The sequence below is a fragment of the Simochromis diagramma genome, unplaced genomic scaffold, assembly GCF_900408965.1.
Source record: "Simochromis diagramma unplaced genomic scaffold, fSimDia1.1 OVJJ01000553.1, whole genome shotgun sequence".
Lineage (NCBI taxonomy): Eukaryota > Metazoa > Chordata > Actinopteri > Cichliformes > Cichlidae > Simochromis > Simochromis diagramma.
Genome location: NW_024387095.1, coordinates 111,033 through 137,980, shown reverse-complemented (window position 1 = coordinate 137,980; position 26,948 = coordinate 111,033). Strand labels below are relative to the sequence as shown.

The 26,948-nt window shown below is 39.2% G+C and overlaps 1 protein-coding gene across 1 annotated transcript in view; it reads right to left on the bottom strand.

Annotated features, from left to right (window-relative positions):
• LOC120742926 (contactin-associated protein-like 4) overlaps positions 1 to 26,948 on the bottom strand; it is a 114,575-nt gene that overhangs the window by 17,780 nt on the left and 69,847 nt on the right. Inside the window, exons 11-18 of the mRNA XM_040046455.1 lie at positions 19,483 to 19,589; positions 15,724 to 15,843; positions 15,375 to 15,575; positions 14,559 to 14,721; positions 13,452 to 13,579; positions 12,653 to 12,823; positions 10,603 to 10,821; positions 2,367 to 2,606 (exon numbers count right to left, since the gene is read on the bottom strand). Coding sequence (XP_039902389.1) covers positions 2,367 to 2,606; positions 10,603 to 10,821; positions 12,653 to 12,823; positions 13,452 to 13,579; positions 14,559 to 14,721; positions 15,375 to 15,575; positions 15,724 to 15,843; positions 19,483 to 19,589 — 1,349 coding nt within the window. The remainder of the gene's footprint in view (positions 1 to 2,366; positions 2,607 to 10,602; positions 10,822 to 12,652; positions 12,824 to 13,451; positions 13,580 to 14,558; positions 14,722 to 15,374; positions 15,576 to 15,723; positions 15,844 to 19,482; positions 19,590 to 26,948) is intronic.

The following is a 26,948-nucleotide window of genomic DNA, read 5'->3' as shown; positions in this document are numbered from 1 at the left end:
CCATAAAAAAACATAATAAGCTGCTGTTAAGACAGAAGGAAATCACTCTTGATTTTCAAAGTCATTCAAAAGTTGGTACAAGTCTTATAAAATGTGATGAAAGCATCAGGAATATATACATGTATAACGTACTAAGATGTTCATTTATTACAGAGAAAGAGAAAAGAAAAAGCGTCTAAACATATTTTCTTGCACTTATAAAATGTTACCATTAAAGCCTTAATCAAGATATCAATCATCCCAGAATGCTGATTCTATTTTTCTGGACGTAGCATTTCAGTGGGAGAAACATATGAGAGTCAGAAGACGACCCTTGGACAGGTGATGAAATGTTGGACAACACTACATCCAAAAGAACAGAATCAGCTTACTGTGATCTGAACCAGACACTTTCTAGGTCTCTCAATATTACAGGAATATTATGCAGGGTTGTAAAATACAAAACTGTGTTTCAGAATAACTATTATCTTCAAGCTATCAAATACCACCCTAATATTTCTTTTTCATTCCTTATCTCATGAAAGATCCAGCATCTAAAAGTGTACTCTGCCTTTCTTAGACACAAACCTATAATGAATTTTATGCTGAATTACTCTTTCATCTCTTATGCACAAAAAAAAATGAAATTGTCAAGGCAATAGTAGGGACAAAAATATGGAGGGAGCCAATTTCAACTCTAGAGATTTCCTTTCAATTTCATTATGATATCAGACCATGGCTCCCTGAGGTGTTTGCTGCTGCAGCTTGTGATCTTAAAATATTAGTCGTTCTTGTCTGGAGGCTGCTGGATATTGAGATTTCTGGGTCTGCAGTTAAGAATAAAGTTCACGTTAATACTTTTGTTTAATCTGTTAAATATAGAAGGAAGCCTTGCATTTGCTTTTAAATATATTTAGTAAGGCACAGAGCCAGAGAATGTGCACATCCTAGCTTGAATTGTCAAGGACTTTGACCGTCGCCATCTTGGTGCAAGGGTCACTGCGCACTGCTACAGTGGTGTTATATCAGTCAAAAAGTAGGCCAGCTCGAAAGCAGATCTTGCTCTCTTCTTTTTTTTCTTTTTTTGACTCGAATGGATACCATGATGTATGAAATAATTATCATACTGTATTTTATAAGACTTAAAAGAAGGTATTAAGACAATAAAGTGATACAGTGTTTACTGAGCTCATAAATCAAGTGATCCATAGCCAGAGATGGGCAGTAACGTGTGTAATCCGATTACTTTTTTTGAGTAACGAGTAAAGTAAGGGATTACTATTCCAAAAACGGTAATTAGATTACTGTTACTTTCCCGTAAGCACGCTGCGTTACTGCGTTACTAAAACCGTGATTTTCTTGCGAGAGTGTCTCATGACAATGACGTAAGCGAGTGCGACGTTCGTGACAACAGCTGTGTGCAGATCAACAATGGATAATATATCGAGTGCGGGAGAGAGTATGAGCGTGCAGCGTTTAAAGCGTGGAAGTACTGACCTTACTTTGAGTTTGATTCCATAAAAAGTGACAAAAACATTAGCATCCGCTGTTCACTGCGTGGGAAGGAAACCCATTAACTTCCAAGCAAGCACCGAGTGCGCTACCACATAATGTGAAATTCACAGAGAAACTCGCGGATTCTTCCACTGACTGCTGCGGCTCACCTGCACCAGGGTAAACCTCCGCCTAACCCACTCCTGCTTTACAGGTGAAAATAGAGCAACAGGACCGCTAGTCTTTGATTTTATTTATTTTCTGCTGTGTTTCACTTGCATTTATTTGAAAGACTGAGTGTAAACACAAAAAAATATTTTATTTTATGTGCTGGAATGTGCAGAAAATAGGTTTAAATGTTAAATAAATTTCTTCCAGTCAGTGAATGTTGCATATAATTAAATTTTTGCTTGATGCATAAAGTTAAAAGATTAAAACTAATAAAACAAGTTTTAAAAAGAGACTTTTCCATTTGATTACATTTTTTATGATGGATTATGCAGAAAAAGCAGAATTGGGCTGAAGGATCTATCACGTTATCACCTATTCAGGTTGTAAATCGTGTTTTTAAAAAGTAACTAAGTAACTAAGTAATTAATTACTTTTGAAAATAAGTAATCAGTAAAGTAACGGGATTACTTTTTTGGGGGAAGTAATCAGTAATTAGTTACTGATTACTTTTTTCAAGTAACTTGACCAACACTGTCCATAGCACAATTTTCTCACAGGCGTACATACAAATAAAAATGATGAAAGAAGGCAGGTTTGCCATTAGGTTTTCAGGCCAAGAAGTCTTTTATAAACAGTCTGTACAAAGAACATCAATGAATTGAGTCTATGGATCTGTGTAATCAGTGGCAGAAAGTCTCCACTGTCAGTGTGAGTGTCTGTACCTTTGTGGCAGAAGGCTCCAGTGTAGGCCGACTGTCCACAGTCGCAGGAGAAACCGTTGGCTTTTTCCTCACAGCGACCCTCGTTCTGGCACAGCGAGCCATAGCTGCTGCAGTGGCCTGGGCATCCAGGTAGGACTCCAGGCGTGATCTTAGCTCTCTTCTCCAGGTCCAGAGTGACGCCATTCAGCTGCAGAGAGCGGATACAGCCCAAAAAGCCTTTCTGTCTGGATGCAGTGCCTCCTGCCAGGAAAGAAATAACACTTGATACACCATTGCTCTTTTTCTGCCTACTCAGACTCAAACCTCTTAATGAAAATTCTATGCAGTACAGTCTAGTTCCTATAGACTGCAGATCTATAGTTTTTCATACTTCTCAACAGTAAATTATGATTGACAGCCATAAGTTGCCACTGTGGCACAAGACCATGTCTGCACTGCAGGGCAGACACAGCCTAAAACTGGTCCTCGCTGTTGGACTAACTACTTGGCTGTTGAGCCATCTGGTGTGCGCGGACGAATCCCTGCTTCCTTTCATTTTCCTATTAACATTCGAATATAGGCAGTTCACACAGGGTCTGGGCAAAATTACAGTTCCAAGCTGGCTGCATCCATTCCTGACAGTTATTATTGTTTTCATAGACAGTTATTGGCAGGGTATTATTGTCACAGTCAATGTTCAGCCAAAGCGGCTTGTCATTCCACAAAATCGATAACCTCTGTGTGGCTCTGACTTCCTTCTGCAACAAAAGTTATAAAACGCCTACACATTATGAGCACACATGGCAGGAAAATTAATTAACGTCTTTTAACATGTTCTGTGAAGATAAGCTTGACTACAAAGAATGAAATACAGAGAAAGGAAAACTCCTGCTCAATGATGATTTAAAAAGCCAAATCTACACCATGATTCTAGAAAGTACTGGTTGTGACTGTTAAGAAAGGAAGAGATCACAGTGCACAAAAAGAACAAGGACGGGGTCCTGAGGGGTGCCACCTCTGACCAAGGGAAGAAACAAAGGACACACGCTGCCAGAGGAAGAAGTCCTGTAGGAGTGAAAGGAAAAGCCTTGCATGACAACATGAATTTCAGCCATTTAAGCAGTTTTACTTTCCCACTTTATGGTGAATAATCCAGATCCCTGTTTTAACTCCAGTGCAACAACAAGCTCAGAGTGGTCTTTTTAGGTCATTCGTACGTGCTGGAAGTGCAAAAGGGCTGGCTGAAGTGAATTATAAATCAGATGAAATGACATGACTAATAATTTCACTCTCATCCAATCACCGGTCTCCTCACTGTACAGCTGAGACAATCACAGGTTTCAACAGCTCAACAACTGAGAGGTTGCTTCTGGAGAAATTATACAATGCTTAACAAATGTATTAGACTATCTGTGAGAAGAACAAGGAAACACAAATAATTGAGAAATCTGTCAAAAGAAAACTTGTTTAAAACTAAAAATGTATTTATTTTTTTAATTGAAAAATTGAATTGCAGGTTCCAATCTGAGCCTGGAAGTCGGAAATTAATCAAGGACTAAAACTAATTGTTCTGTTTATTAATGCAAGTGAATAACTGCAATTTGGCAACTTTATCAGAAGATAATAACATATTTCCTCTGTCTCTTTTCTTTCACGAATGACAACAATGATTATATTGTAGCATTAAAAATAATAATTTTGATTAAAGAGCTTGCACACAGTACTGCTGTTAAAAGAATAGTAAGAACAGTGAACTACAATGCTTAGTATTCAATGCTGCAATGCTTAATGCTTTGGAACGGCACTGCTAAAATCAGAGGCTGTGTATTTTTCCACCTTTGTGTCCTACTGCCTTTGAATGGCTGCAGACATTTAATAAATGGAGGGGAAAGTTTTTAATGTAGCAGAAAACGCATTGCAGGCTGATTTTTACCAAGTGTGCTTCCTGATCGAAGCAGCCTATGATGGTTTGCCTAGTCCTGCAAATTTTCACTCTTGGGGGAAAGAGCAACACGCCTTGGGTACAATGTTTGGGTGGAGGATTCAAACCCATCTTCAGCAGCTGCCCAAAGAAAGGATGCTCCCGGTGGTAGCACATTCAGGTGCACAAAGCAGATGCTGAGATAGCAACCTCAGCAGTCAGTTACAGCAACAAACATAATCCCAAGAAGACCAGCTCTTTGATCAAGGCTGAGGAGAAGCGCCTCGCAGCTAAAAGCACAGACAGACTTTCCCATCTTGGAAGAAGATTGGCAGATGGAGCGAAAGACCCCGGAGCATACTGCCATATCAACACTCTGCTAGAATACTGGCTGTGAGCTGACTGAAGCGAGCTGCTGAGGCTTTGCAAGATGGTCATTTTGCAGAGTTTTGACCTAATTCAGCATAGCATGTGAAAAAAACAGCCTGATAATATATATACTGTAGCTTTGGAAAAGAAAAATCTACTGATTTCCTGAAGTTTCTGCTTTACACAATAAATGCATATCCATTTTCTGGTGCTTATCCTTGTCATGTTTGAGGGGGGGCTGAAGTCTATCCCAGCTACCATAGGGCGAGAGGCAGGATATACGCTGGACAGGTCGCCAGTCTGTCGCAGGGCTAATACAAAGAGACAGACAACCATCACATCTTTGGGAAATGTAGATTCACGTCTTTGGACTGTGGTAGGAAGCGGGAGCACCCAGACACAGGGAGAGCATGCAAACTTCACACAGAAAGGCCTCAGCCAGGTGGTGGAATCACAATCAGGGCCTTCTTAAGGTCCTGAGCATTAAGAGGATTTATCTACTTCATCCAGTTGTCCACCTGCACTTGGTGCCAAACTCTGCACATTTCATGTTGTCTGGTTGCTGCACACGTTGGTTTTACTATATGTGGAAATATTATTATATGGAACACAAAAAAAAGTGTGCACAGTGTAACCACAGTGAATTTTAAATGGAATGGCAGGAAGTAAGGGGGACTGATCATTTTTACCCTGGTGATTTTTTAGGCATCCATCTATAAGGGACTGTGTCATGGGACTGTGGGAGGAAGCCAGAGTACCCACACAGACACAGGGAGAACATATAAACTCCACGCAGAAAGGCCCATGCCAGATGGTGGATTTGAAGTTTCCTTTGCTTGGTTTAACAGCATTTGGGAAATTTTTTTTTAAAAAAAGACATGAGGGGGGGGGCTCATAATTATGTTCTCATCTGTATAATTCAGACACAGAAATATTTCGAGTATAGTCCTGTGAATTTACTGATTATCTGCCATATAAATACAAAGCTGCCTTCCTCTGTATAGCCTTAAAAGAATCAACCAGAAAACAAAAAAACTATTACACAACCATGACCAACAGGGTTATGAACACTTCATTATCAAGCTACAGAGATTTAATAGCCCGATACTCCTTCACCGAAGCAGTATGCACCATTAAAGTCAGATGTGCCGTGTACCAGTACGCTCACCTATGATTTATTAAAGCATTGATTAATGTAGCTACATCCTAGGCCAAGTAACAATAATGCAAAACATAACCCATAGTGACATCCTGCTTAATTTTGCTGAATTGTATTGTTCATAAACCGCAAGCATAAAAACAAGGAAATATTAAGGTTTATTTATTTAAACCAGCAAACATAATTTCTTATTAAGTTACACAATTTTATATATTACAAATGAGATCCATTATTCATAGTAATACAGATGTCTTTGCAGTACTGTGAGTTATGATTCCACAGAGGGCGTGCTGTGAACACTGGATTAACAATAAAGCTGCAGAAAGAGCGCAAAGGCACCCAAACACTGACGTTTTACTGAAAACAGAGTCAAGACAGACAAAAACACCTTCTTAAAAAGCATTGTCCTTCAAAATCCTTTTAATCACATTTCTGTTCAAACAAATGAGTCCCCGTGTGTTGCCGGTAAATCCCGCCCAAGTAAAGAATACGACTGATGTTCGTTTCTTTTTTAGCTGTTCAGAGCGGATTATTAGCTTAACACTACCAGCAACTCAATTCCCACTTCGATCTCTCTGCAGCCTCTCAGTCTCATCACACTTTGTTCAATGGTTTTGTTTCTCTTCAAAAAATGTAATACCTACAAAAATAAATGAACCAATGTTATTTGAACAAAGCCAAAGCCTTACAGTACAAGACTGATTTTCAAGCACAGTTCAGATAGATTAATGTGTAGGCATCTGGATGTGTTTGGAACAGAAGTGGTGAATTTAAGAGGAAAATGGTGGGAAAATGTATGCAACATCTCCTAAAAATGACCAAAAGCTATTGATTTAATAAAAGAAAGCTCAGTCAGTTTAAACTGTAATGTTAAAGAGGCAATATTACATTTTTTAAAAGAGTAAGTGTCGCTCATACAGTTAGGTTTATCTCCTCTAAAGGATAAAGCTGCTTCTTACAAATCTCATGAAAAGAAAAAACGGTAATAAGTATACGCATGTAGCCAAAGTCTGACATCGCTCGTTCCCCTGTGCTGCTGAGCTCTGCTAATGCCTCAAAATACACAGAGCTGCATTGTCACACCAGGCGACATGCTCCTTCATTGAACACAAGTGATTTATTTTGATTCAGTCCCACAAACACTCCCCTGGTAGTATAAACACTCACTAGAAGACCAAATGACAGAGTCAATGTTTCCTGTTGTTTTGGTAATGTTCGTTAAAAACAACATCACATAGCTTCATTTGCCATTTGAATTTACATGTAACTTTAAAAGTGTGACCCATTTTCATTTGTGTTTCAGTGGAAACTAACCGACATTTGGTTACATGGCCACAGAGTGGGTAGTGATGAAAGTCAGACAATAGATCTGTTTGGTTTTGGTTTCTTCTCAGGATTTATTCGGATTTAACATTTAGGTCCCATGGGTCACCTACCAGTTGCCTCTGGCTGTCCTAAGAGCGAGGCTGAAGAACAGGGAAGGTATTTTCAATGAAAGCCCCCAAACTTTGCGTCTGTATATGAGGTACAGAACAACAGTCAAGTGTTTGCGATAACTGACTATGAGTCTTTCACTTCCCTGTGGAGGAATTTTGGCTCACTCTTCTTTGCAGAATTGTTTTTAATTCAGAGTGTTTTCCAGCATCAGCGGCCTGTTTAAAGTCTGTTTAAAGTGTTTAAATTCATGCCAAAGCATCTTAATTGGATTTTAGTCCAAACTTTGACTAGGGTTTCAAAACCTTCATTCTTATTAGCCATTCAGAGGTGGACTTGCTGTTATGTTTCAGATCATAACAGCACATAACCTGAGTGTGCTTAAGCATCAGGGGATGAACTGATAGTCAAACATTTTCCATCAGGATTCATAATTTAATCAATTAGGGCAAGTTGTGCAGGCCCTGAAGAAGCAAAGCAGCCCTAGACACTGGGCTAGTGTCTAGAGCTAGCTTGTTAGTGGGCTAGTGTCTAGGGCTAGCTTAGTGTATACTAGGCAGAGTAATTGTATACTTTGTTATACAATGTTTGATTGTTGCTATGATGTGCTTTTTATCAAACGCTGTACTAGTTTTACGGCAGATGTAACAAGATACAAATCTTTTGTGTTGTCAGTCCACAGAGTATTTTCCCCAAAGTCTTGGAGATCAAGATATTTTTTGAATTTTTGGATTCTTTTTGGTCAGCAGATGTTTTTGCCTTGGAGCTCTCCCATGGATGCCATTTTTGTTCATTCTGTTTCTTACTGATGACCTTAACTGAGGCAAGTGAGACCTGCAGTTCTGTAGATGTTATTCTGACTTCTTTTGAGACCTCCTACATGAATTGTCGATTACTTGTAGTAATTTTGGTGGGTCTGGCGAAAGTTCACCACTGTTCCAGGTTTTCTCCATTTGTAGATCTTTGTGATTTTTACTGTGGAGCTCCAAAGGCCTAGAAATGGTTTTAGTAACCCTCTCCATGATAATTGATGCCAATGACTTTGTTTCTTAGCTGTTTCTTTAGATTGCAGCACAGTGTGTTGCTTTCTGAGATCTTCAGTTTGTCGGACAGCTTTCAGCAGGTCTGGCAGTAATCAGGCATGGGTGGAGATAGTGAAGTTGAACTCACAACCCTGTGTCCCCATACCATGGCTTTTAACTCACTAGGGCTATGGCAGTTGCTTTATTCCTTTAAACTTAACTAGTTAGCATTACTGCACAGGTTTCCATTTCGGCTCTTTGTTTGCATTTACTTTCCATGTAACACTGCTTTTGTCAGTGATGTCTAAAACATCTTCAGCTGTCTAACAGATGTGGTGAACTTAAACTCTGGGAATAATAATGATATATCTCAATTATTGGAGCCATAGCTCAGAAAAAATATAAGAGAAAAAGTGAAAAAGTGAAAACAGGAAATGATTGAAATTTCAGAGACTTCACACTCTTTTGCAGAAGGCTGTATCTTTTAGGTATCTCACCAGTCTCTTTTGGTATCCAATTTCCTGCACTGATGCATCATAGAGGTGTCTGTAGAAGCCAACCTCCTCACAGACTTCTATCTCCAGGTTAAAAAAATGTCATTTCTTTTGTGCTTGTAAAACTCTTACACCTAGTATTATTGATCTTCTACAGTACTATAGATAAATTGTTTCAAATAAGCCAGGCTTTCATGGAATTTTTGTAAGTGGTCTTGATCAATAGAATAGACTATCTGAAGGGTTCCGAAGTTTTTCTTTGTATATTGGTTGCTTTTTCACACATTCTCAGTCCAGTCCTCGCTTATGACCATTTTCACATCAATATTCTTTCAGTTTGTTTTTCGTTTAGCCACTTACCACTGAGTCATGACTTAATCAACCATAAAAAATGCAACTAACAGAAAGAATGAGTAAGTGTCGTCTCTACATATAACAGGCAACTTAGCAAAGAACCAATTTTAAATTAAATGAAATTAAATTAGAGACTTTGTTACTTTATTTACTACATTTCAGCCAGTGGTGTTTGAGATTTTGTCAAAATTGATAAAAGCAGTGTGGGACCTCATGACAATGAACAGAAGAAAAAGCAGCCAACATCTAAAGACAAGCTTTGAAGACAATTACAAAAAAGTTTGTCTAGGGTAGTTCAGACTATGCTGATGAATAAAAGTGGTCGTACCAAATATTGAGTTTCAAGCTCATTAGAAATGTAGTAATTTTGGTGTATTTACTATATTTCTAGGTATTTTTTGCAAATTTTAATAACTGGCTGCACTTACTTCCCATTTTCCTAGCAGAATGCACAGTTGGTTTGTGATGGTTATAATCACACACACCAAATATTACACTTTCTCAGCACACACAAATTACTGTTTAGAAAAACTGAATTCAGCACGTCCTGCATACAGTATAACAGAATTCTTTCTTGGTAAAGTCAAAATCATCAGCTCTTCTAATCACTCCTCACAACTTTCCAAATACCTAAACACCAACTGGATTGGACTCTAACAGTAAGGTTTGCTCTTATTTTACATACACTATGCAGATAATCAGTACGACCACCTCCAGCAGGTGTCCATGTGGGACTTGTGTGGTTGGGTAGAAACTGCAAGAATTAAATTCTGTTTTTATCAGGTTGTCTTTGCATGTGGGCACATTTGCATGCGTGTTTGTACATATCCAATTCTGTGTAACACTGTGTAAAATATAAATAAAAAAACAGAATGATGGTTTGCAAATGGTTTGCAAATCTCATTAACCCATATTTTATTCAAAACTTAACACAGAAAACATTTTAAACAAATGTGTAAAGTGAAAAACATAATTTTAAGAAAAATCCCATTTGAGCTCATTTTGAATTTGATGGCAGCATCCTCTTTTAAATTCAGCCTGAGGAGACCATTCCTGGAATTGTGAGAAAGGAACAGTGTCATGTTTTTGTCTGATATTGTATTCTAGCAGCTAACAGTTGTGACTACTTCTCAACAACATCTGTAGTACAACTTTACAGTGTGAGCCATTATTCTGAAGTTGTTCCATCTGCCCACCTTTGCTGCTGAGAAATTCTGCTTCTCTAAGTTGCTTTTCTTAAATCTCCACTCCTGTTGCTGAGCTATTGTCAGCTGTTTCTTTTTAGTTTAACTTGCCCTTCTGGCCTTTTGAGACTTTTGAGATGCGTTGTTGCCATCAAATTCAAATCGAGACAATATTTTTTCTTAACAAAGTGCCTAATCTTGATAACCTTAAATTAACCCTGACTTATTTTAATCTAAAAATCCCTTTGACATGTTCTCACTTTAAATGTTCCTCAGGTTTCTTAAACTTTTTGAAAAAAAAGTCAACTTTTGCTCCTCACCTATAAATAACTGGCTGTTTAGCTGAAGATGCATGAGTCCATCAGTGGGAGCTTCGTGGGTGGCGGCGGGGAAATTATCGACACGCAGCGATGCTTCCTTCACATTTCGCTCAGCTTGCACTCTGTGCCATCGGCTGTCATTCAACGGGAGGCTCGTCTTCACTCGTACATCCAGTGGCCCATTCCCCACATCGAAGGAGAAGACAACCTCCGTAGAAGCTGAAGAGGATTATTCACAGATAAAAAGATCATATAAAAGCCTTAAAAACAAAGATTAGGTGAAGAAGCCTTCACATCAGCAGACCACATCTGATTCATGGAAATCTTCATTGAAAATGATCAAAGGGGTGCTTATTTTCACTGCAAACCACGATTCTCCAAAGAATCAGTCCATAATCACACTGTGTCCAAAGCTGATGACACTCTTGAAGTTAAGGCTTAAGAAGTTAAGAGGCTTATCATTGATCATTTATTTATGGATGACAAAAACTGCACAAAATGTAGAGCCAGTGTATGATAAGTGCCAGTGCCAGACCATGCTTCATTTCCGGTCTGATACGCCCAATGCTTACTGTCATCTTCTCATTGTTGGCTGTCCAGTAGAGGCAAAGCTGGTAGTAGTTGGAGCGGGAGGATGAAGCTCTGGCTTAAATTAGTATAAAGCACATGATAGTGTACGTATATTCAAAGCTAAAGCTAATGTAGATCAGATGGTGCCAGAGTCGTCTGATATTGCTGTAACTGGAAAAATGAACTGAAGAGCACATGCATGCTATGTTTTTTTTTTAAATTAAATTATAGCCAAATCAAATAATTACACTAATTTCAAACTGTATTAGTTAAGCATGTGGGCAGAGTAGAATGACTGCAAGGAGTCAGATTCTTGCTTTGTATTCAAAAAGAGGAAAGAAAGAAAAATCCAAACAGAGTTGAGAAAACAAGCTTTGACTTGCAAGAAATCTCTTTTTTCACTCATGTTTTTCTATTAGCAACTAAAGTGTATCAGACTCTTTTGTGGCTTTTTTCAGTGATATTTTTAATAGACTTCTTTCTCCCTGCAGTCTGGCTGCAGAATGCGCCGTCTTTCAGCAAACCCATTAGTCAGTCATGTTCGTCCATCATCATATGTTGGCAGAAGTGTGAAGTGACTTCCTCCCACCGGCCCATCTGTTGGCAGCATGGACAGACAGCTGGACGCAGATCTGAGATGATTTAGAGACCAGCCGAGGGCAGGAAAAAAAAGACTCACATCTGTTTGTTCCTGTGTGTGTCTGTGTGTGGGAAATTGCATGTGTGCTGAGACTGTTACAACCAAGCCTAATTTGAAATCAAAAGTAATGATAATTCTAATGTTCAGTAATACATTTCTAGGCTCACTGGGAATCACTCTGTAATCTAATTTTAATTTTCAGATTTTTTTTATTCAGTTGGGTGGAAAAATATTCCAATTACAGGCCAATTAGTTGGAACTTCCTGATATATACGAACAGATATGTTTTTAGCCAGCTCTTGTACTGTAATAGGCTTTTGAGGAACTGCTGCTGTGATTTTTGTTATTTGCCTTGACTGGACTGTCAACTGCAAGAAGATCAACAAAAACATGGGACAATGTAATCATCATAATTGGCAGCCTGTAGTTTACATGCGGCTACTGACTTCTATGCACATGTTTGCTCTATAAAGAGCTGAGCAGTAGTACGACCTGAAAACCTTTGACACAAACTGGAAAATACAGGAGACTGTCGCAATCTTCTTGCAACCAATTTAAGGAGGATTTAAGTCGACTTATTTTCCCTAGCGAGTTGCAGTTGCACATCTGTGGCTAGAGGCTGAAGTTAGCAGTGTCTGAACAAATAAAAACATTCGTAAACACTGAGAAACTCTTCCCCTCTGCCAAGTTAACGTGAAACAAACTGCACAGTTAATCTCAAAATAGAAGCAGAAATGCAATAATCCCTCTTATAAACTGTCATTATCAGTTATTTAGAATAAATCAAGAAAGCATTGAGCATTCGATAACAATTATCCAGGACATTAAGTTCTCACTTACAGCTGAGTTCTATCCTGATAAAGTCCTTGATGCCCAAATTCTCCAGGAAAACCCCAGAGGACGATGTCGTTTTAAACAGGAAAGAGATGTCTGCATTCAACTCTCCCTGAAAGGTGGGGAAGTGAAGGTAGGATGTTTCCTTATCAAAAAATGCAGCATTCCAGAAGTTCTCTGCAAAGAAAAAGAAAATCACTTCTTAAATGTGTCATATCATATCTTTATGTTTGCTCATAAAAAAGGGATGTAAAACTTTCTTATAAAAACTTGATATATCACTTTGGAACAAAGCTTATTAAAAGAAAACTCATTATGATGGCTATATAATGAAAATCGCATGGTAAACAAATGAACCAACTGTTCAGCTAATTAACTAAGAATAAAGGCATAACTCCAGCTATGCTATCTCATTTAGGCTGATTTATCAGCAAGCCATTTATTTATGTAGTCATTAAACTAAGTGGTAAAATTAGAAGCAATTTACATAAGGTAAAATCTATCACTTACATTAGTTTGTTATATATCTTTGTGTTAGTTGTTAATAAAGAGTAAAAATAAAGTCATATTTTAGCTACTAATTAGCTTGTGCAGACTCTTTTCCCATTAACAAGTTAAATGGTGGGTGATTGGATACACTAATTACTTGAATTCTCTTCACTCTCTGGTTGAATAAAACCTACTTCTTGAGTACTCCATCAAAACATCATCAATATGTATGATATGCACATGGAGAGAACTGAGGTCGCAATATTTAACATCATCCCCCATTGTGCTAAACCATAACCAATTTAAATGGATTTACTGTCTCCATGACAACGTAGCGGTCCGACCCTATAGGCAGCCTCTGACCCAGGCCGATGGATGTCTCCCAGCACCAGAGACCTTACTGGGAGGGTCTCCTTATGGGTAAGCAGGCCTGAGTCCTCAGTCCTGAGGTACAAGAGGGGACAGAGGAGGAGGGTTGCATAAAAGGCGTAGAAATGCAAGAAAGAATAGGAAGAGAGTGTGGAAGGTGAGAAAGCATTGGTATTAGAAAGCTGAATAATCATGCATGCAAAGCAAAGGTAAAACTTGTCACCATTAAAACTCAAACAAAACTGTGTCTGAAAAAATAGGACAGGCCGTATTTAGATTAGTAACTCCTCATTTCTCGACTGCGCTTGTCTGCTCTCAGAGGCTCACTGGTGGATGTTGAGAAAAGCTGACACAACATGTCTGGAACAATGTCTTGTGAAAACCGTCTCTGAACGAACGCAGGTCGAGTGATTAATCTGTAAATTCACCACACGAGCTCGGCTCTGTGGTGCTTCAAATTCCAGCAGTCTGCTTTGTTGCTGTGAAATGTAGTCAAAAAATAAATCTGGGACTTTAGGCAGCATCCAGCGCCCGTGTATCTGATGAGATATTGATGGCAGGAGAAGAGTCTATAAAAATAGAGTTCCCCAGTACAGATTTAGGCTAAGAGATAATAGAATGAAGGACCTTTGGCTATGCAGGCACCAGCAGGATTGGTTACAACATGGGTCTAACTGCAGAACTGGTCACAGGATTGGAGAAGGTGACCTAAATACAGAATTGCTTACAGGATGGATAAAAGGATTTGAATAAAAAAGGAGTGGATAACAAAAAGGAAGAGACATTTAAATATCTTGGGATTTGTTGTTTTATGGCTCTTTGCTGTTCAGTGTGGCAGGATGTCATGGGAAGCATCAAATCAGTTTGTAAAAGAATCTCAGAGACACGCACGTGTTTTCAAAATGCAGTGACACACTCTGCCCGCTTTCCATGATATGGTAACAAAAGCTATTTTCTTTTACAACACAAAGAATCAAAAACCCAGATTTAAATAGAACTTACAGCCTGGAGTGATACCATAATAGTTCACATTTGCAGTTCCAAAGTACAGTACCATTGGTCGTAGTCGGCATCACAGTTGCAGTGGTGACTTGGATCCAGACAGCTGTCCTGCAGACTGCAACCACACTGCTGGGTACCGGTCAGGGCTCCACCCCAAGATGTCTGGCTCTGACCTGGTCCAGCGCCTCCCACCCACCAGCTGAAAGGAGCACCCTCTTGAGCACACACACACACACACACACACACACACACACACACACACACACACACACACACACACACACACACACACACACATAGATAAAGACGTGATTAAGCATTAATTTATTTTTCACTACAGGGAAGAGTTAGACTGCAAATGCAATCAATTTCACAGTCATTTTGAAATGGTATGAAGACGGTGATTCCTATAAAGATAATGATAGCGTGGAAGGGAAACATCCCCAGTAGAGAATTTATCATTCATCTGTTTTCATTTGTTTATTTTTTATCATTTCATTTTTATCTTTGGCACAGTGATTAGCACTCAGTCAGTCAGTGCAGTCAGTGGTGATTCTACTGGTGATTCTAAATTGGCCATAGGTGTGAATGTGTCCAGGGTGTACCACGCCTCTCGCCCTATGTTAGAAGAGAATCGATGGATGGATAGATGGATAGTTAAATCTTTATTATAAAATCAAACAAATCCACTTAATTTGTGTTGCAAAATCAGTAACAAATGTGCAGCAGTATTGTAATATGATTTCTAATTTCTTACTAAATTAAATACATCAGCAGTTCACACCACCTCCCTTCTTCTGAATATCATATGTTAAAAAGTTGATAAATTTAACACATAATAACTAACAACTATTTCTCCAGATGTTACCAAGTGTGTTGGAGAGGCGGGACTTCCTGCAGTGATAGGACAGTTCCTGCTCGCAGTGCTCTGATTGGCTGATGACAGCCACTAATTGCTCCTCTTCAGAGGAATAGTCAAAGTAGGCAAAATGTTGGTTTCGCTCAGCGGAGGACTGAACTCTGGTCAGCTCTGTGTTATTGTGCTGAATCACCATCCACGTCTTATCCTCTGGTGGAGAGACAGGCAGGGTGGAAAGACCAAGAGAAGGTGTGAACATAGTTACGCTGGCAGCCAAACAATCTTTCAAACTAAAGAAACAAACAAAAACAATGCACATTTTCTTTAAAAGGAAACAGAATACGTTTGTGTACCATACCTGTCATGTTACAATAAATCAGCTGGGGTTTGATTGGTCCGCTGCCATCGACGTCTATATAGTAATGCCCTGACATGTTGCCTTTGTGTTTGTATGCCTCACATGACTGTTCATATATTGCTGAGGAAAAGAACACAATAAAAAACGTAAACTTTAATAAACTGGATCAACACTTATTGATTTCTTAGCTATGCTTGGGACCATTAAACCGTAACATGCATCCTAATAAATGGCAGTCAGACGTGGGCGATACAGTCAAACTGAATTCACATGATGTAACCTTTTTATTATTTCTAATATTGGCAATTGAATGATACAAATTTCAAACAACAAATACATTCTTGTTTATTTGTTGTAGCTACATAAAGAGCCAACACTACCAGTTAATACATTATGTGTCACATCACATATAAATAACTCACTTGCTTTATGGCTCAGTCCCACTAGAGTAAAAGTAAGACTTCAGCTTATGAAAAATATTTTATTGTGGGGGATTGCTTTCCCTTTTTTGCATTCGACAGCCATTTTCAAAATGTTCTGTTAAAAACATTCTACTGCAAGGCGATTGCACAGATTTGCAACAGACATTAAATTTATAAATCCATATTGATTGCCAAAATGTTGGAATTAATCTGAGTCACTCTGATATCCACTGATATCTTTGCAATAGAACTTAAATCAACTGGTTACCAATTCAATGCATTCTGGTTATGTTCCTATAAGAAAGCAAGGTTGTCAAACTCCTATGCCAGTACTTTTCTGTGCAGGAAGTAGTTCACTATTTGTGGGGACTTTTTAAATTTAAATTTCTGTTCCAGACCTGTGAGGTTCTGGCAGGATTCTAAATATGGAGACAGTAAAATAGTTGTATTTCTTTTTAATTGAATTTCAGTGTATGTAGATGGCAACGGATTTGCGGCTTTCGGATTTATCACAAATAGGTTGGATGTAATTGTCAAATTGACCCCATGTAATTGCAGATTGATAGCAACATCTCAGCATCTAAAGTTGCTTTAAAGACAGCGATTGACTGTAAATGGCTGCAGATCTGACTTTGAAAGAAAGATTTCAAAGGCAATGAAATTAAATGTTCATCAAACACAGTCCCAATAATTTTCCCTAGTGTGACTGTAGTTACATAGGCACCAGTTACATGGGCAAGTCATCTATGCAATTGTTTGCTGAAGATTGCCAGCAGTTGCAAGATAAAAGTGGTCATAACGTCCCTGGTATTTCGTTGCTAGCAGTAGTTTGCAAGAAAGATGCTCCTTTGTCTGCAAACACTCAGCAACTACTTGCTGACTAGTAGTGAAACTGTGAAAGGTGCACCGCAACCTGGAACTAGAAAGTGTTCGCCTTCAAATGATATATGACAAGTTTTTAAAATTCAGTAGTGAGGCAGAGCTTTTACTTTCAAGGCTAATGTTCTCCATTTCCAGTTTTTCAAGTCTCATTACTGTTCTACTTATCACTGCTACACATTTCTTGCTCTCAACCGGTCATCACCAAGGAGTCACTGACTGTTTTCAGTATAAAAGTCAAGCAGACTACATGCCCACCAGTACATATGTACATGTATGCCCAGAGTATGTGCATAAAAAATTCATGGAAACATGAGAAGATTAGTGATTTTCAAATAATTAAAAACATCTATCAATTAAAATTTGTGTCCATCAATTAAAATTGTAACTGGTAATTGTGCAAAAAAAAAATTAGATGAAAGCAAATTATATAAAGCCCTACGATTACATAATGCTTGTTGCGTAGAATACACACACACATCCACAGGGAATATGTCTGAGTCCATCTATGAGCAGCAACAGCCACGCCAATGCTTGTTTAACTTTCCCCAAGACACTGCCCTGATACAGTTCAAGAAAGGTTTTGACCCAAATTCAATTAACATAGCTGCGTGTGTGTGTGTGTGTGTGTGTGTGTGTGTGTGTGTGTGTGTGTGTGTGTGTGTGTGTGTGTGTGTGTGTGTGTGTGTGCGCGCGTGCGAGAGAGACCTGGCCCTAATCCAGCTCAGAGCTGTTCACACCACCAGCGTGTAGAAGGATTCAATTAATGCTCAGCAGCACAAGCAAAGCAAAAAATCAGTTTAATTTCTAATCTGACTCACCTAAAATACTGTAGGCACTCTCTCAGTTGAAATCCATTTATGTGGAAAGAACAGTTTGCCTTGAGACTTACTCTCCTTTTTTTGACATGCTTGCTATGTGCCTCCCATTTACTCCTATTCTAACCCCCTCTTTATATTTCTTTTTCCAATCATCGTCGTATCTTTCTTGATTTCTCCCTTAGTTTTTTTCTAATGCATTTAAGGTCGACGATTAAATTAAGTGATTTATTCTGAATGTTTGATTGCAGTTCATATGTGGGGACCCATATAACAATTTTAAAAACTTTTTGAGGAGAAAACATTTTCATACATAAGAGTGTACATTATTTTTAATATCTGGGAAACTCATACATTTAAAAATCAAACTATTAAGGAAGCAGGAAGAAGTCACAGTCGGATATTGACGCTGCGCTTGATGCGTGCTCTTTGAAGTGAGAAGTGGGAGAAAACTGTGGCTTTCATCTGCAGCAGGATGCCATCCCTTTGTTCTTTGTTCAGCTTTTCCTCGGTGGATAAAATGACACTTTATTTCTGCATTATGTATTACCAACCGGGCTATTTCTGTTAAGAAGCAGCATATCAAATTTGGGGCAAAGTTATTCACAAGTCTCCACAGGCCTGCAGGTAAAGTGTAACTTTCAATGAAAACCAACCACAGCTTTTTAGGCTTATTTTTTTTTTTTTTTACTAAAAGCATGTTTAACTTAATTCTAAAGTACCTAATGCAATCGGGAGAAGCTATTTAGAGCACCTTTCATCCCTCTCTGCACTGGATACAGTTTAGGTATAAACTGATATCACATATAAAAAATTTACCAGTTCAGGCACGTTTTTTAATCCGATAACTTCTCTGCAAGAGAACCTTATTCATTATTCATTATGAAATGTACATATTATGTATTTTTTATGCTGGATGGGTGTTTGATTTCAGCGTGAACCTTTGGCTGATTGTGTCCACTGGGAGTGAAATCCAGTCTGTCAAACTTCAAACACACACCTTCACGTGACATTAATACATACATATATTCAAACTGAACAAATACACCAAGCGAAGATGAGAGATAGTGGGATATCTGCAGGTGTCAAAAAACAAAAAATACGACCTTTTAAGACTTTTGAATAGAAGTCCAATTTACTCAGCATAATGAAGCACCACCAATCCCACTGATCTATTTCCATTTGAACATGGCTAATTAAAGTTCTGAAACAATGGCCTGAGAAGAAAAAGAGGGAAGTGAAATAACTATTGGAGGGCATGTGGCCTCTATTTTATTAACTAAATAGTACAAAGTCCTAAATATTAACCTTTTCTTGTAGGAAATAACTAAACACGCATGTATGAGCAGCCTTCTACTGTTTTCGCTGTAAAAGTTATTAACAAAAAACAGACAAAAAGACATCGTCTGCACTCCAAAGCCATGCTGAGAGAGCTGGCGGCTAGTTGATGAGTATAGAGAAGCAACACAAGAGAGCAAGGGTTGGACTTACATTTACTTACATTTCTGCTCAATGTGTAAATACACAAATCTGTGTCACGTAATAATAAATGAAAAGTTAAAAAAATGTCACTACTTTTTCCTAGATAAATTTTAGGCTTCAGGCATTTTAAAGAGCTTCAGATGAAACTGGTTGCTTACAGCTGTGGCAGGTGGCTCCCCTGTAGCCACTGTTGGAGCAGTTACAGTGAAAGGTGCTCCACGACTGAGTACATATTCCTCCATGTTCGCAGTGACTGGGGGAACACCTTGAAGAATGAGACAGACAGAGAGAGAGAAACGTTTAGTGTTTTTTCTAAAGTTATCTGAAAAAGTTTATGCACGGAACAACAGACCTTCAGCATGCCTGACGGTTTTGATGAGGTGTGTAGGAGAGACGGGGAATATACAAAGTCTTTCAAAAAAAAACCTTTCAGTCTTAAAAAAACATTTCAGAGGGCTTTATTTCAGTGTCAATGAGAGCACAGGTGTGTGTTCTCAGATGTAGGTGGCTTGAAACCTTCCTTTGTTGTGTTAGTATTGTTAACTAACATTGTAGGAACCACAGACAAAACTCTTGAACTCCCACCCAACCTGCCACTCAAAAAAAAGAAAAAAAGACACAATTTATTGTTTGCGTTTCTATTTTTTTTTAAAGAGAAGAAACACTTTTGTCCCACACATGGAACAGCATTTTTCTCTTGTCAGTCTGCTGTGGTGCTCCATAGCTGCTCCTCTTTGGCACCCCTTTATACAAACACCTTCTGGTTATTGTCTCTCACAGACTAAATATATAGCCTATAAATACACAATAATGATTTTGCATGAATTCTTTGTCTTTTCGTCTGTTGGCTTAGGCAACCAATCCGCCATGGCTACATTATTTATCAAACTCATACCTCTCTTTTTTTCAATTAATTCTCCCACAACACAGCATACAGCCACAACAGCAAAGCTTTCCATTCTGTGCAGCCTGTGCTCTGCATAATGTTTCTCACAGGATCACAATGCATGTGTCCTGCTCCTAATAGAGGTGAGATGAGCAACTTCCTCCTGTGAGCCTAAAACATTAAGAGAGCTGCAAAACAGTAATTTTGTGTATATTTAGCTGGGACCCAGTGCAATTACATAAACTGTATTTATAAGCACTTATAAGCTAATTTGCATGTGCACTCCACAGGCATGGCACAACACACAAGGACACTGCAGTAATGGGCCTTAGCTTTCTTTTGCAATCTGTGAAATCATACATTAATGCAAAATTTGCATTCCCATCTGGAAAATGTCATTCATTAACTTTCTTAAGGCTTGACTACTCCAACACCTCCCTGTCTACATTAAAAAAGTCACACTCTAGAAGTGCTGCTCTTTATTGTTTTTTACCAGATGACACCACACTGTCAGAATTCCTTCCATTGGCTCTGAGGACATTTTAAGATCTGTTTTAAATATATGAAGTAAGATATATGGAATTATTTAGCAAACAAAAAAATTGATGAATAACTCTAAGTATGTCTTATATTTTAGAGTTGCACAAAGTAGCCACCCTTTGCTTTGTTGACAGTGCTGCAAACCCTTGGCCTTCTCTCAATGAGCTTCATTCTGTAGTCACCTGAAATGGTTTTCACTTCACAGGTGGGCCTTGTCAGGGTTAATTTGTGGAATTTCTTACCTTCTTAATGGGGTTGGGGATCATCAGTTGTGTTGTGCAGAAGACGTGTTTGTACGCAGCTGACAGCCCTATTTGACAATTGTTAGAATTCATAATATGGCAATAACCAATCAGCTCAGTAAAGAGAAATGACAGTGCATCATTACTTTAAGAACTGAAGGTCAGTCAGTCTGGAAAACTGCTAAAACTCTGAATGTGTCTTCAAGTGTGGGCGCAAAAACCATCAAGCACTACGTCGAAACTGGCTCACACGAGGACGGCCCTGGGAAGATTCACCAGTGCTTCTGAGGATAAATTCACCCGAGTCACCAGCTTCACAAATCGCAAGTTAACAGGACCTCAGATTAGAGCCTAGATAAAAGCCACACAGAGTACCAGTAGCAGACACATCTCTAGAGCAACTGTTCAGAGGAGACTGAGTGAATCAGCCCTTTAGGCCAAATAGCTGCTAAGAAATCACTACTAAGGAAAAGCAACACGCAGAAGAGAGATTTGTTAGGGCCAAGAAAGCCAAGGACTAGACATTAGACCAGTAGAAATCTGTGTTTTGGTCTGATAAGTCCAAATCTGAGATCTTTGGTGACGACTGTCACGTCTTTATGCGTCTTTATGCAGAAAAGGTAAACGGATGGTCTCTACATGCATGGTTCCCACCGTGAAGCATGGAGGAGGTGGTGTGATGGTGTGGGGGTGCTTTGCTTTGTTGGGGATTTATTCAAAATTGAAGGCACAATGGACCATCATGGCTACCACAGCATCCTGCAGCGACATGCCATCCCATCCAGTTTGTGTTTAAGTTGGACCATCATTTATTTTTCAACAGGACAATGGAGTAATGGGTAATGGAGAGTAATGGAGTGCTGCGCCAGATGACCTGGCCTCCACAGTCACCTGACCTAAACCCAATGACATGGCCCGTTTTCTAGATGGTACCATGGTGGATCAAGATCTGATGTTATTTTACTACATTAATAGTTCCAACATTGTTTCACCATTGGCTGAAATGTAGCCCCAAACCTTGACAGAGCAACAGAATTAATAGAATGACCATCTCTCAGATCTTAAGGACAAGACTTTCAGAAACTGTTCGTCTGCTGTAGACGCTTCTTTAGATCTGCCACATCTTCTATCATCAACTTACCAGTTTCCTCAACTTTTTTTAAGGATATGCTCCATAAAATGCCAACATATGCTAAGTTCTTTGGGAAACACGTGCAAAAATACTACTTTATATCTGTCAACCACTTTTTGTAGATTCTACTACAAAAGTTATCTGTTTTTATTACAGGTTGCTAGTGACAAAGTGCCTAAAGGTACAATTTTAAATTGGTTCTTTGCTGATGTGTGGACACAACTCTAGTTAGGTGCCTTTTTTCATGCTTGACTCATAGATCAGTGTTAAGAGGCTTAGCAAACAAAAGACATTTCTCTGAATATGGTCAGGTCTGGAAAGTGGGCTGAAAATAGGTGAAAATAGCAGCCAATATTTAACAAAAGACCTTGAAAGAACTTCAGTCAGCCTCGTCAACTATTGCTCAAGCCCACTTTAACTTTTAATTTGTTTAAGCAGGACTTTTTTTTCCCATAAAAAGGTGGTTTCCAGTTATTTCTAACTCATCACACCAAGCAGGCGAAAAATAGCACAATACACTCCATCTCTACAACGCTTACCCATGAACACACTATTTAACAAGTCAACTTGGGGTCCTTGGAGGTTCACACAGAAAGCAGGAGTCTAATGTGGAAAGTCTGTGAAGTAAAAGTGTGCTCAAGTGTCCATGGTACTGCATGGTGGACTTTAGTTTTTTCTTTCTTTCATTGCCCAGAGTGTGCTTCTCATCTACCACACAATAGCAGAGACTTTTCTACACTGTGGAATTTCAGCATGTTTTGGCAGCCTGTCAGTGAAGTAAAAGGCTGCCTCACACAAAGGCCACGGAGAGCATGGGAGTCAAACAACAACCAAACTCCTCACTGCATAAGAGGAAAACAGCATCAGGAAAGAGAAAAACACACCCTTCACCTCCTTTCAGTGCAGCCATTTAAAATACAGACACTGCTGCATCCATCACTCCATTACTGCTGTTAAACACCCCGGCAGCAATAATGGATTATTTATTGATTTTTGGAATACTGTGTTACTTTGTATGTAGTTATTAATGAGATGAATGATGTGTACCAATGTTACAGTTGTCAGTAGCAAACAACATCAACTTTGTACATACAAGAGAAATTACATTTGGTATAGTAAAACCTAATCTCTTGACTCTTATAAAGACTTTTTTTTTAACTATGAAATGATGACTAGGAGCTGTGTTACATTTGTTGAATCTTGTGTGTGAAAAGGAGCTCTACAACAGCATTTAACCCCTAAATCAGTTTTAATCAGCTGTCAACACACACAAGCACGTGTCTGTATACTTGTAAGAACCCTCACTGACATAATACTAGACTTGAACCCCTAACACTACTTGCCAAATGTCCTGATGGTAACCCCACATTTCAAAAATGTCTTGTTCTACTCGAAAGTTCCTGGGTACTATAATGTAAAAATCTTCCTCAGCCGTGCAACACATCCGAAAAGATCAAAGAAAAAGAGTGAGGGTGGGGCGGGATGGGATGGTGGGAGAGAAAATCAGAGAAGGTGGGAAGGACACAATGAAACTAACGAGTGGGACGGATGAGAAAACAGAGAAAAACAGGGACTGGATATCAACAACACCTGGAAAACAAACAAGGGGGAATAAAGAGGTAAAGCAAACTTGGTGAAGAACTGATTTCTAACTGTTTAAATGATAAACAACAGATTCGGTGACTGGAGACTGTTATGAGGGAAACATCTGTCTCCAATCTCCAATTAGTTCTTTTCCCCAACTTGACTGACTTGATGAGATCCTTTTACCATAATTTTTGGATGGACTTTCATGGTCCTTCCATACAAATCAAATCAACAGTATAACTTTATCTTCATTAAGTTGAGCAAACTAAACTTTTCTTGGCAAGAACTGCTTACATTCACAGAGAGTAACACTTTCCAGAAACATTAGAGTTTTCTGCCAACTGTCTCAACATTCAGGGAGTTGTTTGCAGCCTCAGACAGGAACACAGACAACGAGACTTCAGATTGGGGCGAATGGTGAGATGCCCTATAGCATTTTATCACCAAACCCAGTGAAAATCTGGAGTTTTACAAACACGTCTCCAGGGGGCTCCTAGCTTGACGATTTGCAATGAAACTTGGTCACGTACTGCACGAACCGCAGTCCACATCACAGGAGTCCTGGATTAACTCAGTCAAGACTTTGTAGCTTATCTGAAACGTTATAGTATGGAATGACAGTGTGCTGTAACACAGCTTGGATCACAAGACTCGCATCCAATCTCCCTGGTTTCCATTACTGCCTCTGGCTAAAGCAACACGGCACAGAAACTTCCCTGATCTGAAAATTATTACTGGACAGCCCGACTAGGATGTCCAACAAAGACTTCAAATAGCTGTAGCGTGCTGTATTGCATGAGCAAGAGAAGGGAAAGGTATGTATTTTCACTCTTTTTGCCTGCTCTGCACTTGCTCCTAGATATGCTTTCACATCACACACACAGTGACTTTGCACAGCAAATTCTATGTTTGTGAGTCCCTGCTCATGCTGACAAACTGGTGTGTTTGTCAGACAGACAGACAGACACAGAGACAGTCAGACACAACAAGAAGAAGAGTGGACCTCTTAGTGACCTGTGTTTCTTTTTATTTGAAAATGTGTGTGTGCTTTGACATGGTGTATTATTAAGTTGTCAGCTACCTGGCAGAAGCAAAGAGGTCAGAATTACTACCTTCTGACAGCTTCATCTATTTGGCTTCAAAACACGCACTCACACACACACACTTGCTGTGGACAGAGGTCGAGGTGGTGGTGGTAAGCTCAGGAGCTTTATAGCCTTGGAAAGCATCTGCGTCCTAAAGTTGTCAGTATGCTTCAATCAAAGTGTTTGTTTGAAACCGCCTCCTCCCACGCTTTTGCTGTGGAAAATTTTAGGGCTGCAACAACTTTTGCAATTTTCCAAAGGCTGACAATCGAACAAACAGCACTTTCCTTCCCTTTTTTTCTTTCATTCTTTACAAAGGTGAGGAGTAACCTACAAGCTAGACGAAGCTTGAGCTGCACTGCATCATGCACATGTTACAGTCCTCACTCTATCAAATTTGGTCTTTTTGAGATGCAAAATTTTCCATCTCTCCCTCCAACATGCCAGTACCTCTTGGTGCTGCTGGATCACTACCTGCTGTTTCCACTCCTCCACTACCCCTACAATCCACATATAGGCTCCCCAGCAGTGGCAAAGAAAGAGAGAAGAGTTGAGATGCTGAGAGAAAATGATGCGTACGTGGACCCAGATCATTAAGCGGCCAGCAGGGGAGTGGGGAGGAGGGACAATTGTGTTCAGGCATGGTGCAAGGCAACCATGCTCAGTCTGAGTACACACAAAATCCACTGCCAATTCCTTATTGTATAGTGTTGCTTTTTTCTTACTTTCAAAGTCTGTTTTCTCCAAGGAAACATGGTAAGAACTTAAATGCATTCTTTTTTTTTTAAATCTGATAATCGCCTACACAAGGTGCCCTGTTATTATTTGCCTTTCAGTGCCAACTAATTGTGGTTTTCCCATTTCAGTTTCACATGCTAACTGTGTGTTAGTGGTTGTGCTAGTGGATATTTGCCGCTGTGCATTTGCTGCAAACACATGAAAGGGACGAGTCTATTCTTTAAAAATACACTGTCATATTATGTTTCTAAAGGATTATCTGTAGTATGAAACTGCTGCACACTCACTGGCTAACGACTTGCCAATCACAAATTTCACAATCAGACCTCTGACATCTTGTAAACATCTCAAGGAGCTTCAGAAACCAATGGGTAATTTCATGGTAGCCAAGTCCATCATCATTATAGTGTCCACTGATATATACAGTGGGTGGAGAACACTGAAATTCAGAAAATTACTGTCCACGTTCCTGGTGCATCTCTAATTATTACCCAGTACTTAGTTATAATCAGTGTAGGAACTAGCGCGTTATTAAGTAACGCGTTACAGTAACTACGTTATTATTGTGGTAACGAGCACGGTAACTAGTTATTATGCCAAAATCAGGAACACATTAATCGTTACTGGGTTTTAGATAGGGTTGTTATTCATTACTTCATGTGTTGCGTTCGACTTACCTCGGAAATCGGAACACGGACCTGGGAATAATGTTACACTTGAGTAAACGGCTTTCTGGTTATCCTCGTCAGAGAAGTCGCGATTCCAATATGGCAATGCCCTCGAAAACGGTTGTTTTCCTAGCCCTCTACAAAAACAAATTACTACTAAACACATATGCAGCCATAGCTGGATTCAGTGAGCCAATGGAGATTTTTCGTTTTTTCTTTTCTTTTTTTTTTTCATAACGGTATAAACAATGAAAGGTGGTGGATTGACCAGATGCTGGCAGATGTGTAAAAATAACTCAATTGTTTGGCGGTGGCTATCACGGAGCTTCCACAGATTCAGTAACATTAGCAAGCGGTGGAGGCCAGCAGGTGGATGAGGGAAAGGTGAGGCAGGAGGAGAAGCGACGCGAGGCGGCCGCCGGTCCGAGTGTAAGGTGAACTTCAGGTAAGAAGTTATGACCTGCAGTCTATGTGGGTCAGATATAAACCAAGTTTAGGTGTAGTTTATTTTCATTGTGCTAACATTTTACAGTCAGTTATAATAACTCATACTGCATACAAGCTAGCATGACATAGTTTATATACTGCTGGGGTGGGTGCTATGATGTTACTGATAGTGAACTTTATTTTATCCATAAGGTTAGTTATTAGAGTTGCCAACCGTCCCCTAAAAAATGTAATCGTCCCGTATTCAGAGAAAATATTACGCGTTTACAGTTTGTCCCATACTTTGGCTACAATGAAAA